The 19,299-nt window shown below is 35.5% G+C and overlaps 1 protein-coding gene across 6 annotated transcripts in view; it reads left to right on the forward strand.

The window, feature by feature from the left end:
* HMCN1 (hemicentin 1) overlaps nt 1-19,299 on the forward strand; it is a 526,618-nt gene that overhangs the window by 408,438 nt on the left and 98,881 nt on the right. For all 6 annotated transcript variants that reach the window (XR_014015141.1, XM_081225456.1, XM_081225458.1 and 3 more), the window contains 12 exons: nt 1,666-1,747; nt 3,335-3,471; nt 7,352-7,493; nt 8,532-8,676; nt 9,063-9,190; nt 9,492-9,648; nt 11,586-11,707; nt 11,909-12,073; nt 13,682-13,789; nt 14,230-14,367; nt 14,482-14,616; nt 17,825-18,094. Coding sequence is in view for 5 of the 6 variants with exons in the window: in XM_081225456.1 (XP_081081582.1) it covers nt 1,666-1,747; nt 3,335-3,471; nt 7,352-7,493; nt 8,532-8,676; nt 9,063-9,190; nt 9,492-9,648; nt 11,586-11,707; nt 11,909-12,073; nt 13,682-13,789; nt 14,230-14,367; nt 14,482-14,616; nt 17,825-18,094 (1,729 nt within the window). In the remaining variant the exon portion in view is untranslated. The remainder of the gene's footprint in view (nt 1-1,665; nt 1,748-3,334; nt 3,472-7,351; nt 7,494-8,531; nt 8,677-9,062; nt 9,191-9,491; nt 9,649-11,585; nt 11,708-11,908; nt 12,074-13,681; nt 13,790-14,229; nt 14,368-14,481; nt 14,617-17,824; nt 18,095-19,299) is intronic.

A 19,299-nucleotide genomic window follows, 5' to 3' on the forward strand; every position in this document is an offset into this window, starting at 1 on the left:
CTGCTCTTGATTCCTCTGGTCCTCTGTGTTTTCACAACATTTGGTACATATCTCTGTTAAAGCACTTATTACTAAATTATATCTTAGTTACCTGTGTCTTTTTGTGTATGTATCTATAGCATGTAGTTATGCCTGCTACCTAATGGATGCTTTGCAAATTCCAAACTGTGTGGTAAAGACAAGAGTTTGCTAAGACATTTTCCATCAAACCCTCATTCTGTAATTTATTCCAAAGGGATAAAAATTCTGTGACCAGGTAGATCTGAAAAACTTTATATACTGTACCTTCCTATCCTTTGTGAGCCATAATGCATGTCAACAACTCTGCAAACTCTTACTCCAAAGAAACCTGACTAACTATAATTTTTTAAACACCCTATTAACAGAACACACTTTAGGAAATGTAGCTACTAATAGTAACTGTCAATATTCAGAAGGGTATAAGTTGTCAGGAAATGTTTCTTGGGGAAGGCAAGATCTCAAAACAGTCATGAATGATAGTGCAAGTTTGGCTGAGTCACGACAAGTGGAAGGGGCAATATGATTTGGGAATAAACTGAATTGGTGGAGTAAGAGTTGACTTTTAGAAGTTTGAAAGATATGATGAGAAATTTAGAAATTATTCTCTAGGCAGTAGTGCATCACTTCCAATTCTTAATTGAAGGACGATGAGACAATCATTCTTCTAAAGTCATATTTAATTTTCCAAACATACTAGTCTTAAATTTTTTCAGTGGACTTTTTGCATCCTACCAAAACGTTTTTCCATAAACTATAAAGTCAGTTTTGAATGTAAGAAGTTTAAAATTCCCAGTGTTCTAGGAGTATTCAAGTAATAAAATAAATGAAAACAGGATTTTCTACTTTTCCAAAATATATTTTTCACAGTAGTAAGATCATCTGTTTTTCAATGTATCCTTTACACATACATAAGACAACTTCTATACAATGTTAAATATGAATGAAGACTAACACTTCCAGTGGAAACTATGTATGGAGATTTTTAAAGAAATGTTTCTGGTTTTCGTCAGAAAATAATAGATTTTGCTGTCAGCCTGACCTATTTACAGCCAAATTACATAATATACCTATTTTGTTTCACCATGTATATCAAAGGTAGATTAAAAATGTGGTATTAATGTGCTTTATTAAAATAACCTGATATTTTATTTACTTTTTTGGTTGGTTAGTTGATTGGTTGGTTAATGTATTTTATTTTCTTCGGGAAGACTCCAGTAGAATTTTCAGTCTGCAATTTAAATTCATAAATACTTATTTCTTCAATAAATACTGTAGTATTTAGTCTGTCATGTATGGTGGTAGGTCTTATATGTATCTGCCCTTTCTGAGATCATTAAATATACCTAATATGCAAACATTCTGAGATCAAAACCTTGTTAAATCTATGTCAAATACATAGATTTACATGTAACAGATGTCAAGCCATGCTCAGTATCAGTATCAAATGTAACTGATACACTTAACTGATTAAATATATGTTACATTGAATCACAAATGTTAAAACCATTTATTAAATTTTATTACTGTACTCTTAACAATACCTTGCTTTGTGTGAGACTTCTATATTCATTCTAATAGATATTTATTTTCATCACCAAAACCAGCATGTTAACATTGTGTCATTCACTTATTCGAATTTTATAGGTGGAAGATACAGGAAGATATACGTGTCTGGCATCCAGTCCTGCAGGAGATGATGATAAAGAATATTTAGTGAGAGTGCATGGTAAAGTTGGCAAAATGTCCTGCAGTCCATCATACATTAATACCTAATTAAAAGGCATAATTTATGGAACATAGAGCAACTATCTAACATATCATAAAACTATGTTTATATATTAGGAAAAATGTATTTTGCAAATCTGATTTTTATATTTGATCACAGTAGTCCATTAAACTATTGTTGGGAATAGTTTAATGGATTTTTTGAGTTATTTGTTTTGTTCCTGCACAAATAATTCATATTCATTGGTTTTAAATCATAGAATATAAATTATAAAGATAAAAATATAAATCAATCATAATCTCATCACACAAAGACCTTTTTACATATAAATATTGTCACAGAAATGTGATCATACAGCATATAGTATTTAACTTTTTTTATCTTAACTTAGTGGTATGGCGAACGTGTTTTCATGTCAAAAAATGTATTTTTATAACATTACTTTTTAATGATTCCACGATGTCCCGTTTTATGAATATGCCATTATTTATTTAATACATTCCTTATTTTTGGATATTTAGGCTGTTTTGTATTTTTACCAATATAAGCCACACTATTGTAGACATCTTTGTGCATGTGTCTTGGCCTCTTCCCTTAATTATTTTGTTTTGATAAATTTCTGTAGGTATATTTACTTGATTATATGCAAGTACATGCGCATACATGTATGCACACACACACACATACATACACACACATTTAAGGCCAAATTACCTTCTAGAAAAGTTGGGCCAATTAGACTGTGGCCGATACTATTTTGACATAGAAGTGGGAATTACTCTTCATGGAGAGGAACATTAAAAGAACTTAATGGAAGATCTTTATCTCCTCATAGCCTGAATGACTAGGCAACACAACCTGTAGGGCTGGCATAATATAGGAGTGTTCCCCTCACGCCGCCAGTCCTACACAAAAATTAGACCTGCCTCTAATTGACATGTAAATTGTGTATATAAGAGTCACATAAAAAAGGTACATTTTTAGATTGTGCTATAGTTGATTTACAATATTATATTAATTTCAGGTGTAAACCATAGTGATTAAAAATTTGTATAAATTATACTCCATTTAAAGTTATTATGAAATATTGACTGTATTCCCTTTACAATATATCCTTGTAGCTTATTTATTTTATACATAGTAGTTTGTACCTCTTAATTCCTTACCCCTATTTTGCCCCTCCCCCTTTCTGCATATTAAGGAAAATGTACATATTTCTATATATTATAATGGGCAGACCCTAATTTAGAAGTTTTAAAATATGATGTTCAGAGAAAATTATTACCAAGTGTAGAGCTAGACAAGGAATGCCTTCTTTGTATTTAGACTGTGATTATATTACTTATCCTGTCATTTACATGGCCATTGGAAGAATTTCATTATTTGATGTATGCGAAAGTACTGAGGAAGGTAAAAAATTTTTCACTATTTGTAATCATTGTACTATAAATTGAATGAGTAATGTTTTAAGTTTATGCTTTTTTATTTCATACAGCAGAAGCAACATTCGTTGAACACCTCAGATAATCCAGATCATTTTATATCCTGTTTATTAAAAGCCTTTGGTGTATTTGTTCTCATGCCCAGTCCCCCCTAATATTGCTGGAACTGATGAGCCCCAGGATTTCACTGTGTTACGGAACAGACAAGTGACATTGGAATGCAAATCGGATGCAGTGCCCCCACCTGTAATCACTTGGCTTAAAAATGGAGAACGGTTACAGGTAAATCTTGCTAAATTCCACAGATTCATTGTGAGACAAAAAAATCAGCAATAGAGTCCTTGCTAGGGAGATAAAACCAAACAGTGTCAGACTACTAGTTATTCAACATTACAGGGGTGGGCACAGGGTCCTTTAATCAGCCTTCTTGGAGTAGTTAGTAGCTAGTTATGAGGCAAAAGACAGGTATTTTGATTCATATACTCTGTAAATTGGCCCAAGTATATACCTCCTGGAGCCCGTGGATCAAAGTTGAATTGAAACACTAAGCTATGTCTTTTTTTTTTATTGGAGTATAATTGCTTTACAATGTTGTGTTAGTTTCTGCTGTACAGTGAAGTGAATCGGCCATATATATACATATATCCCCTCCCTCCTCCCAACATCCCACCCATCTAGGTCATCACAGAGCACTGAGCTGAGCTCCCTGTGCTATACAGCAGGTTCCCACTAGCTCTCTGTTTTACACATGGTAGTGTATTTATGTCAAACCTAATCTCCCAATTTATCCCACCCTCCCCTTCCCCCACTGTGTCCACACGTCCGTTCTCTACATCTGCCTTTCTATTCCTGCTCTGCAAATAGGTTCATCTGTATCATTTGTCTTTACTTGAGAGGGAAGAAACCATAGAGTCTCAAAAGACCTGACCTGTCCTGCCAACTCCCTAGGGCAAACCTATTACTGAATTTCCCTAGCCTAAACTTGGTCCTCAGGAGTGACCCCAAGGATCTGTGCAACACCAGGAATATGGACTGGAATCTTTGAAAACACAGTTACTGGCTCTTTAAAGGTTCCCATGCTCAGGTGATATCTGTCTGCTGCCCTATAGTGTCACAGCCCAGGATCCTAAATAGGCTTTTAGGGTTGGCTCAAAGCCTTGACTTTGAATGCTCTGATTGTCCTTATCCTAGTACTTACTTATCCTTTTGTTTCTCCTTTGGTCTTCCTCATCCTGTTAGTATAACCTATTGTGGTACACTGTGCCTAAATAAAAGGAAATTTTGTCCCTAATACATAAGGCAGAAAGACTTTCACCATCATCAAATCACACAAATGCCAAACACAGAGAGGCTGGGTTCTGAGAGTTACTTCCTTGTTAAATCATCATGCATATCACTTAACAGTCCTGTGCCTCAGTTTCTCTGTTTATTGTGTGCCTATTATAATGCTAGGCACTATGATTGCCCCTGAGAATAATCTTGATCCTCAAGGAGCTCACAGACTATCTAAAATATACAGAAGTATATCAAAGATTGTAGAAAATTGATACTGCTGATATTCAGTAAACAATATCTTAGAGGGATATACAACATTTTATGGAAACAGAGGGGAGAAGCAAGTAATCCAGACTGAAGGGTAAGGAATAGCCCAGGGGAGCCTCTTGGAAAGGGTGAGTTCACTTTAAATGTTGGGTAGATGTTGGGTGAGAAGGAAGAAGTGGATTCCAAACATAAGTGGTAGCATGTACAAAGACATTACAGGAGAAGGAATGCTGCTGTCCCAGGAACTGCAGGTAGCTTGGTATGGTTGAAGTAGACCTTGATTAAAATCCTTTGATGATTCTCCATAGATTTCAGGATTCGGGTTAAACTGCCCAGCTTAGCTCACAAAGCCCTTCATGCTCTGACTTTTTCTCCATAGTCTTATCTCCCATGTGTGCATTTCACTCTAGACCATTAGGTGTTCAGATATGGACTGATTGAATGTTGATGCTACAGAAATTCAGGCTAATCTCAGATATGACCAAGTGATGTCAGTACTGGGACAGGCTGATTTCAACAGTTATGGGGGGAAAAGTGAGTCCAGTTTTAGATATTTTGAGTTTGAATTACCTATATATTATCCAAGTGGAGCTTCTAAGAAGCACTAAGAAATATGGGTCCGTATTTCATCAAAAACATCTTTGATTTGGTGGTCCTCGATGGTGTAACCTGTTGCTGAAGCCATCGGTTTATATGAGGTCAACCAGAAAGCACACAGTGTGAGAAGACCTGTAAATGAGAATAAAGCCTAAGGCAACATTGACAATTAAAAGGTGAGCAAAGGAAGAAGAGAAGAATGGGACTGAGAATGAGGACTCAGAGAAATAAGATTAAATATAGGAGACAGTGGTGTACTGAAAGCCAAGGAAGAGAGAGGGAGTGGTTAACAGAGTCCATGTTAAGATACAAATTAAGTTGTATTCACTGGCTTTGGCGATACATAGACTTGATTAAAGATCTGAACAACGGTTCTTCAATAGAGTGATCAAAGTAGAAGACAGGTTACAGCTGTCTGGGGGAGTTAAAGAAGAGGAAGTGGAAATGATTGTGGACTGTTACTTAAATACAAAAGAGATTTGTATATGCTTATTTACTGAAAAAGATGGAAGATACAGGACTAAGTGTGTCGAGTGGGGAAGGGTTGGGACCCTGGTGACAGGTGAAGAGATTAGCCTTGGACAGAAGCATTGACCTTTTTCCACAGAGATGGAAAAATAGGAAGGAAGGTTGCATTCATATGCAAGAGATGAGAGGGAGAAATTGCGGGCAATTGGCTTTGATTTTCTCAATGAAGTAGGAATTAAGGTCATGAGCTGAGAATGATGTTCTATCTGAGGAAAGAAATCAAATTTGGAAGAATCACTGGCAGTAAATGAGAAGAGAACCAGAGAAAATTGTAGTGAGACTGAATAAGTTGGCAGAACTTACTGATGTTCATGGAAGAAAGACATGAGAATCAACTCAGAATTTTTTTATTAGCCTAAAATCCTGCTATACCCATATCAACATTAAAATATGTTTCATAGAACTTACCATGTATGTTTAAGAAATCACTTATTCTCATCAGAAGTAATAAAAGTTTACCATTAATAGCCCCTGTAGCAAGGAAAGGCCTAGAGAAAATGTGTGGACTTTCAAGATAAATTGACCTGAACTGTCTATATTAGTGTGAACAACTTTTTTCATTAGAAATATAGGTTTATCTGGGACAGAACCCATATGGTAGAAAAATCTTATTTGGGCTTCTCCTGAAGTCGTTACACTTAGGCACAATCAGAAAATATCAGGCTTTGATGTTACCTGGCATTTTTTAAAGTCTATGAACAATCCCCAATTGGACATTATAGCAGAGATTAGATTTTATTATATTTCAGTATTTCATTTCAGTATAGGTCTCTGCATTTTCATAATTCTTGGTTCCATGCCTGAACGCAAAATAAGTGCTTAATAAATATTTGTAGACTAAAATCATTTATTTACTTATGTTAAATATGTTGAAGGATAATTATTTCCTATAAGTTAACCTAAGTTAATTTATTAGTCAGGAAACTTTCAGCTTTAAGTGACAGAATTCAAACTCAAAATAATTTAAATGGAAAAAAAAGATATTTATTAGCTATAGTAATTGGTGAACTTAAGCTTTAGGCATTACTAGATCCAGAGGCTCTAACCATGTAGTCAAGCATCTCTTGACTGAATCCCAACTCTGCTTATGTCTTAGATTCAGAGCAAGCTGTCCCCACATGGTGGTAAGACTGCCACCAAGCTATGTCATCCTCACTACCAGTGATTCCAGTAAAAATATGCCTTATTCCAACACTTCCAGCAGTGTCTTTCTGGGGAGCTCGAAGGGGCCCAACTTGAGACACCTTTTCATCCTTGAGAGACGTTCATTGTGGCCGTCACTGAAGAACTGGAGACACTGATTGTGCTCTTGCTTTAACTACACTCATAGAAATATTTCCCAAGAATTTTTGATACCAGGATAGCAGTGGGGGGGGGGGCAGACAAAGATACTGGGAGACAGGTGCACTACAGTTCACTATAGTTACTTTTGATGATTAATATTTTATTTTATTTGTCCGACATTTTAATGGTAAATTTTACTTGCTGAATCCAGGCAACACCTCGAGTAAGAATCCTATCTGGAGGGAGATACTTGCAAATTAATAATGCAGATCTAGGTGATACAGCCAATTATACCTGTGTTGCCAGCAACATTGCAGGAAAGACTACAAGAGAATTTATTCTCACTGTAAATGGTAAGAAAAATTAATCACTCTTTCACAATTTTAAAATTTAGATAAGGGCATTTAAAGAGATCATAACATTTTTATTTTTTATGAGCATACTAAACAAATACTTGTGCTTATTTCTTTTCATAAAGACAACATGTGATATTTGTACTATCACTATATTCAAACTAACTCAATTTCAAAAAAAAGATACATTTCTCTTAGAGGACAATATATGTCCAATTGTTATCAGCATATCCTGATGTTTTGCGTCATTCAGATCAGAGCCATTGGAGAAGTTTAATACACTAAATCTCTGGATGACAAGTAGCCAATTATTTAGTCACCTTTGTTGATGTTGGTGTTTGATTATATATGTGCTAGACAGAGACTTCCATGGGACTGTAATTTTCTCAAATATAAAATCTAAACACTAAAATCTGCCAAATTTCAAGAATATGATACAGACTTTTTCAAAACTGTCCCTTTGGAATTTTAATATACGAAACTTTACAAGTTGAGTGACCCAGGCAACTAATATCTCTAACACTAAAATTAAAATTCAAGATTTCTATTTCCATATGAACTCAATGATTAATAAAATACACACTCTGAGACTTGCATAATTAATCACAGATATGCTTTGTTATAACAGCCCACTTTCTATCCTTTATTTAAAGTGAAGTTGTTCCAGTATTAACATTCTCTGACCATTATTTGGCCAAAGAGAAGTAAGAAATATCATCTTTAATTTGTATCATACCAGAGCTGACTTTTATTCTATTCAAGCCTCTTTCATTAGAAAGCCAGATTTCATACACCATATCAGGGATTTAAAGCTTCCTCACCCATTTACTCTTCATTTTTAAGTAAATTTTTAAATAAAATCTTATCTTGAATAAGACTTTAGGAATTAAACCCCAATTCTATTTATACTAACCTGAATTAGCTGTAGGCAAAGCCATACATTTGACTCAAATCTCACTTTGTATTACCTTTGAAGAGTCTTAGTTCAGGCTATGTTATTGATATAAAGGAAGTTTTCCACATGCATCTCTTGTGCAGTTCCTCCAAGCATAAAGAGTGGCCCCCAGAGTCTTGTCATTCACTTAAATAAGTCAACTGTATTGGAATGCTTTGCGGAAGGTGTGCCAACCCCAAGGATAACATGGAGAAAGGATGGAGCTGTTCTATCTGAGAATCATGCAAGGTAACAATTCTGGAAAAGGATAAAAAATACTGTAAGAACTGAAATGTAAGTTTTTAAATCTTTGATCCAGTGCATTATTTGGGTCTTTTCATTCTAAAATGAGTCTCTTCATCTTAAATGAGGATCAGAATATAGTATTTTAAAAGCATAATTCTTAAGGCTTATGTTCAAAATGTAATGATTATAATCTATCCAAGATCACAAGCCCATCTGCTGTGCACCTTTGCAGAATATCCTTTTTTTTTCCCACCAAGGGTATTATAAATTTCTGAAGTAGGAAAAGGACTAAAAATGGATTTAACTGGGTATTTTATAATGTTCTCAGTCAAAATGTGCATAATCAGAAAGGCTGATCTGGAGGACCTCACTTGTGATCTTTCTTATAGATACTCCATCTTGGAAAATGGATTCCTTCACATCCAGTCAGCACATGTTACTGATAGTGGGAGATATTTGTGTATGGCTACCAATGCTGCTGGAACAGATCGCAGGCGAATAGACTTACAAGTCCATGGTAAATGTACTTTTATGAATAACATCCAATCTTTGGGTCAGATATTCTTTGGTAGCCTAAACCAGTGAGGTCATAACATAAAGACCTTCATATCTAGTGCTATTTAAATGTATTACACTATATTATAAGCAGTGAAGACCCATTATAAAGAGCATCACCACAACACTGTGTAAATTCACAGAACCTTACTGTGTTCATAACTATAAAGCAAGTTAGCAATGATTAATTTCAGTTTGGCAGAAATACTTCGAATGGCATACTATTTACTGAACGTGTTTCTTACTTGGTGACTTCGTTTTAGTTCCTCCATCTATTGCTCTGGGTCCTACCAACATAACTGTAACAGTAAATGTTCAAACCACTCTGGCTTGTGAGGCTACTGGGATACCAAAACCATCAATCAACTGGAGAAAAAATGGGCATCTTCTTAATGTGGATCAAAATCAGAATTCATACCGGTAAGGAATAATTTAACTGGACAATTCCACCTATTATTTAGAAACATAATTTTTAAAAGAATTAACATTTAAACTCTATCAATGGGGACAGCAAATATATAAAGTATGAAGAATTAGCTACTATGTAGAGAGCATATTATTTTTTTCTTAATGTAGAATTAGTTTTTCAACCTAAAATCTTATTTCTGAATTATAGGTGCAACTTCTATATTCATAAGTCCTGTAGATAACTGTCTGAGCTCTAAAAAATTAGATTTCCATTCTGCTTTTTTTTTTTAGTATCTTTTGGAATTTTATAAAGACAAAAGATAAAAACATCATTTGGTATAAAAGAAAAACTATTCTGTAGAAATAATACAAGTTTTAGTTGCAGAATAAAAATCAAATTTTATACCTTGAAATACAGCATAGGTATTTGGCAGCATGTGGAGGGAGGAAGAAGAGCATTTTCTCCCAGTTTTTTCTTTTTTCTTTTTTTTTGGTGGTACGCGGGCCTCTCACTGTTGTGGCCTCTCCCGCTGCGGAGCACAGGCTCCGGACGCGCAGGCTCAGCGGCCATGGCTCACGGGTCCAGCCGCTCCGCGGCATGTGGGATCTTCCTGGACCGGGGCACGAACCCGTGTCCCCCGCATCGGGAAGCGGACCCTCAACCACTGCGCCACCAGGGAAGCCCGTCCCAGTTTTTTGTATTCTTCCAGCTTGACTACCATTGCTCTTCCAGCTTGATTACCATTGCTCTTAATATGACATCATATTTTTTAAAGACTAACCTTTAAAAAAAAAAACTAGGAATTTCTGATGCTTTAGATAAGCATCATTTCTTGTATCTCAAGTTAATAGATATCTTGCAAAAGGTTTGCCATAGTACTGAAAGCAAATGTTCTTATAGACCTACCTTAACAAAAATCAGTTCTGATACATCAGGAAATATGAAACTAGGAGTGTTTCACTTGAAACTCTCTTGCTTCTCCCTCTTTCTCACCCTTTTAATCTTTTGGCATTGGGTGTTTAGTGACTTGAAAGCATATACTATGGGGAAAATGTACAATGCCCTTGAATAAAAAAGCAGGTCAAGTATGTTTCCATTGAATCAAATCATTTCCATTCATCATTGCACAGTTTGAAGTAAGAATACAGATATTCTTATTTAGATTACTGATTTTTTAGTGTGTTCAACCACTAGAAATTTAAAAGATTTATTGATTTTTCATTTTGATACATATTTCCTTTAATTTTTATTTTATATTGGAGCATAGTTGATTAACAATGTTATATTAGTTTCAGCTGTACAGCAAAGTGATTCATTAGATTACTTTAAATAATGTATGTGTATTTACTCAACCTTCTGAACATTTGAAGTGATTCAGATCACTTTAGTTTTGATTCAAAGCTAAGGAAAAGACTCTTTGATTTATGTACTATGCATCTCCAAGGTATCCACCACATGTAAGGAGACGTGTGAAGTAGGGAAAGGTGCAAGACAGACAGACTTGTAGTTACCCATCTGTCAGTAGAAATAATCAAATACCAATCTGCAAAGTTAATTGTGAAATTTAGAGATGATTAATGTGAAGCATTTGAGATGGTGCCGGGAATGTGTTCAATGGTCAATAAACAATGGCTATCATCAGTGTGCTCATTTCACTGTATTTCACCTGGGAGAACATGGTTGATTATGCTATAAGCATTCAGAAAATTCAGGATTCCCTCTTATCACGATCATTCCACACCACTGCTTCCTGCAGATGTCAAGGTTGAGGTCCTATTAACCCACTGCCATATAAACTTAAAGTCTGATGCATAAAATGATGCTCATTTTAACATGAGGAAAGGGTTCCATTTCCCTCAATTCACAAGATAGTACCATGTTGAACCAATTAGAAACATTTGTGAAAATTGATATATAGCACCTCATTACTTTGAAATCTCTCTTCTAGGCTCCTTTCTTCAGGTTCACTAGTAATTATTTCCCCTTCTGTGGATGACACTGCAACCTATGAGTGCACTGTGACAAGTGATGCCGGAGAGGATAAGAGAACTGTGGATCTCACTGTCCAAGGTAGAACTGGCTTAGTATGTAGACTGAAAGTTATTATAATGATATCATTCCATCATTCCTCTACTTCACAAGAGAGCTTCCTTTTCCACTGACCAAGCATTCACTTTCAGTGTAGAAAGAGAAGGATATATGAGGAGGCTTTGGAAATCTGTAAAGGTTGGGAACATGTAGTTTTCTTTCTTTTTGTTGTTTTTCTTTTAGTTCCACCTTCCATAGCTGATGAGCCTACTGACTTCCTAGTAACCACACACGCCCCCACCGTGATCACCTGCACGGCTTCAGGAGTTCCATTTCCCTCAATTCACTGGGCGAAAAATGGTATAAGACTGCTTCCCAGAGGAGAGGGCTATAGAATTCTGTCCTCAGGTAAGACCCAGCTCAGTGATTACACAGCTATTGATTGGATTTGTTTTTACTGGATGGCCTTAGTTGGACTTCTGTTGCACCAAAATAAAAGAATAAAGTACATCTGTATTCCTGGGCTTAGGCATCTGGGAAAAAATGCACTTAAGAGTGGGGAGGGGGAACTTGGGAAAGGAATAGAAAAAAGGTCTAAAGATAACAATATCTAGGAGACTGATATGAATATATTAAGCATGACCACTGGGATTTTATGTGCATATTTACTAAACCTAAGGTTTAACAAATTTACTGGTTGCCTTTGAGTGAACCACACTTCTTTTATTGGCCAAATAGAATGTCCATTCATTCAACAAACATTTAGTACCTAAAATAGGCTAAATACTCCACTGAGTTTCTGAGGATATAAAACTAAGACAGGCTTCTTGCTTTTAAGGTTTCAATAATTTAGCAAGTAGGACTGGGTGTTAAGTGCTATGATATGGATAATTTTTGAGGGTGGTAGTAACCATCATTTATAGAATGTAAGTATTGAAAATTTTATAATATTAAAGAGAAAAAAATTCACCTAAATGGAAGTATAAGTGATTCACATTTGTGTTTCTGTAAGTTCATCCTGCATTGGGGAGGTACACTGGAGATTAAAGTAGCAACTAACATCCTGAGGGTTTGTGAGTGTGGGCATATTATTCAAAGAGAATTTGTTTATTTCTTCAGTAGAAGGAAAATAATGAAAGATTTGTTCTCAGAATGGAACTTGGCTTTCAAAGCGTAGTATTTTGGCTATTTCAGAAATCTGCATAAACAGATAGCAAGTAAAGTCATAAAATATAAATTAACTACTTTTCAGCACAAAGTAATGTGCTAAGAAAACAGTTTAGAACTTTTCTCAAAATGTTAAACAGTTACCATATGACCCAGCAACTCCATTCCTAGGTCCCTACCTAGAGAAATGAAAGCATATGTCCACCCAAAGACTTATATGCAGATGTTCATACAGCATCATTCACAATAGCCAAAAGCATAGAAACAATGTAAATGTCCATCAACTGGTGAATGGATAAACAAAATGTGGATAATTCACAGGATGGAATTCTATTTAGCAATAAAATGGAACAAAAATATTGGCACCTGCTACAGCAGATGAAACTCAAAAACTATGCTCACAGTAGAAGTCAGACACAAAAGCCTTCTGTATGATCCCATCTATATGAAATTTCCAGAAAAGGCCAATATATATAGAAATTAGATTTGTGATTGCTTACACTTGGGGTTGAGAGTGAGGCAGGACTATAAGTGGAGTGAGATTTCTTTTGGCATAATGGAAATTTTCTAAAATTAAATTATAATTGCACAACTCTGTAAATATACTAAAAATCATTGTATTGTACATTTAAATCAGTGAATTTTATGGTCTGTAAGTTTTGCCTAAATAAAGCTGTTAATAGTGATTTTTGAAAAAATACTGTGGTAGGTAAGCACAGGGGGTACAAGTATGAGTACAAGCCATGCACTACTGTGCTAGGGGGCAGACTCACACAAAATCAAAGAGACATGGTTTATCAAACCAGAAAAACAGGGATGCACTGTGCATGAAAAATTTTTCCTTTTTAGGAGCAATTGAAATATTTGCCACTCAATTAAGCCATGCTGGAAGATATACTTGTGTTGCTAGGAATGCAGCTGGTTCTGCACATCGACATGTGAGCCTTTATGTCCAAGGTATGAAAGGTTATTTACTCATTAAAATTTTGCTGTTGTACTTTTCTAAGTCATGTTTATTCTTGACAGGTGGTACCATCTAGAGTCATAAACCACAGTAATATTTTGGGGATATGAAAGCCTGATAGATGTTCTTCAATAGACTCAAGAAAACATACAGATGACAAACCACACAAAACAACCCCTAAATTATTTGTCTTCTTGAATTTTTATGATCTGTTTCTGATTTTAGTCTTTTCTATGAAGTTCTTCTAATGGAGACTGGCTATAGTAACAAGACTCAAAAAATGTGATATGACTGCTATTTGCTTTTCCCTGGGACAACGAAATCACTAATATTTTGGAATTTTTAATTCAGGCATATTTAACCTCATGGCTACTATAGACATTTATGCTACTAACTAGAGCCTTTGCTTATTTCTGTTGATTGGTTCTTATAGAGCCTCCCGTCATTCAGCCTCAGCCAAGTGAACTAGCCGTCATTCTAAACAATCCCATTTTATTACCATGTGAAGCAACAGGGACTCCCAGTCCTTTCATCACTTGGCAAAAGGAAGGTATCAATGTCATCACTTCAGGTACCATTTCAATCAAGAAAATAATGGCAACTCAGTTTTATAATTCAGAAGTCGGTATGATATTTTAATGAAAATAAAAATTCTTCTCACTCTGTTTTTGTAACTATGATGTAGGTAGAAGCCATGCAGTTCTTCCTCGTGGTGGCTTGCAGATCTCCAGAGCTGTCAGAGAGGATGCTGGTACTTACATGTGTGTGGCTCAGAATCCAGCTGGTACAGCCTTGGGCAAAATCAAGTTAAATGTCCAAGGTACCTAAATAATAAATCTCTATGTCTTCATTGCAAAGATGCTTATAATAGTGTATATCAAAATTCATATATCTAAATTAATGATGCCACCGTAGTTCTTAATTAACATTCTTAGTTTATATTATCCTATATGTTTTTCTGTTAACCTTAAGAAGGAAAAAATTTAGTGCTTGGGTGTTTTGGGGCATTATTTGTATAAGAAAACGGAGGCATCTCATGATATTTTGAATTTCTGTGAACCTCTATTTGTTACTTTCATTGAAGCACATATTTAAGGTGATTTTTAAAACTATTCTCTCTTTAATACTACTTTGTATACATTACAAAATACTGAATTGTAATAGCCAGTTAAAAATCAAATCATAAATTTTTTAAATTTTAAAGAATCACCAATAAGAATCATGAAACAAAAAAAATCATAATTGCAATTAAACCAGCTTAATGGAAAAAAATATTCTGAAGACAGTGGGGGTTTTTTCACATTTAACTTATATTTTCTTGATGTAATGTTCATATCTTACATGCATTGTTTTTGTGGATCAAGACGTGACCTAGAGATGGGTTCCGAGCTGCTCAGTTTGCCTTGCTGATTTGAATTTCCTTGTAGTATGATTTTCTTATGGTGAATTAATAACTGTAGTAAAGCTCACTTACCTGCAGATTGTAAATCTAATTTATTTGTATTTTTCAACACTTCTTTAACAAGTGTTTATTGGGAGAATAAGTAGAAATACATTGACCATTATAGATATGATCCTTTCCTTATAGTGTGGAGAAGGAAAAAAATGAAACTACCAAATAAATGAAATTATGATAAATTCTGACATATGATATGCAGAGGGAAAACAAAAGGCTGAGATGGGGAATAGTGGGAAAATGTGGGGACCACTTTAGTGGTTAAAGTAGGCTTTAACCTACTGATGGGGGTACCATTGGAGCTGAGGGGGGTTACCATTGGAGCTGAGACCTGAATGATGAGCTAGGATGAGCCATGTAAAGGTAGCAGAGTGTCCAAGGAAGAGTGGGCAGCATGTGCAATGGCCCCAAGGCAGGAAAGGTTAAGAAAAGAAGCGTGCCAGTGTGGCTGACAGTAATGAACCTGGGAAGTCTGGCAAAATGTGAAGGAGGTCAGAAGAGAAAGTGGGACCAGTGCACGGAGTGCCCGAAGGACCAGAGGAGGGGTAAGATTTCCTTCTGTGTGCAGTGTTGAAGCCTTAATGATTTAACCAAGACTCTTGTTTGGTTCTAGGAAGACCTCTTTTGCTGGTATATAGATAATGATTTCGAGAAAGCACAAGACTAGAGCTGGAAGAACTAGTAAAGTGCTCTAGGCATCATGTGATACAGTCTGGCTGGGAGTGCGAGTGGGTGTGTGAGTTGCAGGGGAAAATGAAAAAGAAGTGGTGGATTCAAGAACTCTTTGGAGATGTAATTGCCAGGATTGCTGATTAATCAGATTGGGAGGTTAGGAAAAGAGAAGAGTTAACAATGTTTCCTGGGCTTTGGGCCTGAGCTAGAGATGCGAGATAGTGCTGTGAGGGATGCAAGGGGAGGAAATAGTTGGGGAGGAAGGAAAGCGTGATTTCTGTTTAATCATGTTAGATGTGGGAAACTATTAGAAATCCTAGCAGAGATGTCAGAAAGCATTGAATATTTATGAATTCAGAACTCAAGGGAGAAGTATAGTCTAAGATATAAATTTGGAAGTAATCAGGGTATTTCAGTCTACAAGACTGGATGAGAATTTGGACCGAAAAGAGCTTAAGGACAAAGCCCCAGGACTCTGCATTGTTAAGAGGTCTGAGAAAAGAGAGAACACTGGAAAAGAATACAAAGGAGAGGGAAGAGGTGACAGAGGAAAACTAGATGGAGGCTAGGAGAGGACAGTGTTTCAAGAAGGAAGTAGACTGCTTTTTTAATGCAAACAGAAGGTCGGTTAGTATGATGACCAAGAAATATTCATTGGTTTTGGCAACACTGAGATCATAGAAAAGAATTAGTGAGGGTTTTTTCCTTCACTAATTGATTAAAACTGTTGATATAAAAAAAGAAACACTTTTTTTCAAAAAAGAAAAAGAAACACTTTGAACAACTAACAGCATTTCAATATTCCAAAATGGGAAAATGTGGGGACCACTTTACACTAGTGGTTAAAGTAAGCTTTAACAACTACTTGGTGGAGGGGGGGGATACTATTGGAGCTGAGGCAGGTACCACTGGAGCTGAGACCTGAATGATGAGCTAGGATGAGCCATGTAAAAGTAGCAGAGTGTCCAAGGAAGAGAGGGCAGCATGTGCAATAGCCCCAAGGCAGGAAAGGGTAAGAAAAGCTCAGTAGAATATCCTTAGTGTAATCTATTGTAAACACTAGCAATCTATTGTAAACACTAGGAAGAGAAATCCTAATCATAAGCCCTTCCACCATTTTCTGAAGAAGTGCAAAGAGTTCTATCTATATACTGTCAACCCTTGACCAACACGGTTTGAACCGTGCAGGTCCACTTATACATGGATTTTTTTTTCAGTAGTAAATACTACATTACTGTACAATCCAAGGTTGGTTGAATCTGCAGATGCAAAACCACAGATACAGAGGAGACAAGGACACAGAGGGCCAACTATAAGTTATATTCAGATTTTCGGTAGCACACAGGGTCGTCATCCCTAACCCCTGCGTTGTTCAAGGGTTAATTGTAATTCTTTTCCATATTCTACTTCTTTATTCCTTTATTCATTAACAAAATGCCTTGTTAAATGTGGCCATTGTATATGAGATCATAAGCACTGTAGGAAACGCATGAATAAAAGGATCTTTGAGCAGGTGAACAATTTCCAAACCTTGAAGGGGTCTATTTTGGAAGTTTTAAGTAGCTGATGAATCACAATACATGTATGTTAAAGAAAATACCTCTGTCAACACAGTCTAAGTTTTCTAGACATGAAATCCCTCATGAGTACATGTTTATATCCTTATTTAAAATTGATTATCATTTATATTTGTTAACTAGATAGAGAATAATTTTCTACAATGGGTTCAATGAATTTTCTTTTCCAACGCAAACAAGCTATAGCAATCCTTTGGTGATGATATGGTAAAGTCAGGGCTTTGTTTCTTGTCAATGTGACTTCACTTTGCTAGAGTAATACTGTAGTGTGTAAATGGTACATTCCTGCTTTTAAGATAACATTCACACCTTGTATCTTTTAGTTCCTCCAGTCATTAGCCCCCATCCTAAGGAATATATCATTGCTGTGGATAAGCCCATCATGCTACCCTGTGAGGCAGATGGCCTCCCACCACCTGACATTACGTGGCATAAAGATGGGCATGTAATTATGGAATCAATCCGCCAGCGCATCCTCAGCTCCGGAGCTCTGCAGATAGCATTTGCTCAGCCTAGTGATGCTGGCCAGTACACATGCACAGCAGCTAATGTGGCAGGATCAAGCAGCACGAGCACCAAGCTCACTGTCCATGGTAGGTTGTTTAGCATAAATCATTTCAGTGTGCTACATTACCATGGCAAAGAAAAAAAAACACCAGGAAAAAAATACGATGAAAATCAAAACAATGTAAAACAGTAATGAAGAGTGGAGTGTGTGTGTTCATGTGGTATGTAGGTACACTTGCCCTTCAAATATGATTTTGGTAGGCTATGTTTATTCGTCTGTGCACATATGTGTGTGACAAAGAGATTTTATTAATAAAGCCAGGATAATCAATGTGTTGCTAATCCCCTCATATTGCAATTATTGGGATCTTTAATTTGGCTTATGAGGAGTCCATTTGTTTTGTTATTCTGCTTTACTTTTCAAGTTGCAAGTCATCTTGGCTCAAAACTAATCACCATGTGACCTACATTATAAATGTAATGTGAATCTAATGAGAATTGGAGATCTATTTGATTCATTATTTTAAAGTATGTAGCAAAATATTTACAGGTATATTTGAATAATAGAAAAAATACCATTTTTTCCTTTGCATTCAGACAACTAACAAAATACCTAAAGATCAGCATTGACATATTTTAGTTGTTATTTTGTAATTTTTTTAATTGTATACTTTTAAGACCAAAGGTAGAATACCTATTAATATCAGTGGTAAGAAACAATAAGTAAATTAAACTGTTTCCAACTACTATTTTCAGAGGTAACTCTTGTTTTAATGATGAGTTTCTACTTTTTCCCTTTATAAAAAATTTGTGAAAGCTGTTTTTTATCTTTCAGGTGTATTTGAATTTTGTACAGTTTTATACCTGCTTTCAGTTAATATAATTGAACTAATTAATACACATTAGTCCTTTAGTTTCAAGTGAATAATATTCCTTCTTTCAAGGGTTTGTAGAAAATTTACCAAAATTGACCATATACTAAACAACAAAGAAATTGTTAATAATAATTTAAAAGTATAGGCAACAATTCCTGCCCACAACGCAATAAAGCTAGAAATGTGTAATGAACTTTTAATGCCAAAACCCCAACCCCAGCCAAATTAAAAAATACCATTCTAGTCAACAAGTAGGTCAAAGAATATGGTTGTATTTTCAGATTATTTAGAAAATAATAAAAAATAAGGACACCACATATCAAAATGTATGGTGTGTGGCCAAACTATAATCAAATATAAAGTCACAGCCTTAAAATTTTCATTTTGAAAAAGAATGAATTTAAGTAAATGTACTA

The sequence above is a fragment of the Mesoplodon bidens genome, assembly GCF_964165515.1.
Source record: "Mesoplodon bidens genome assembly, chromosome: 2".
Lineage (NCBI taxonomy): Eukaryota > Metazoa > Chordata > Mammalia > Artiodactyla > Ziphiidae > Mesoplodon > Mesoplodon bidens.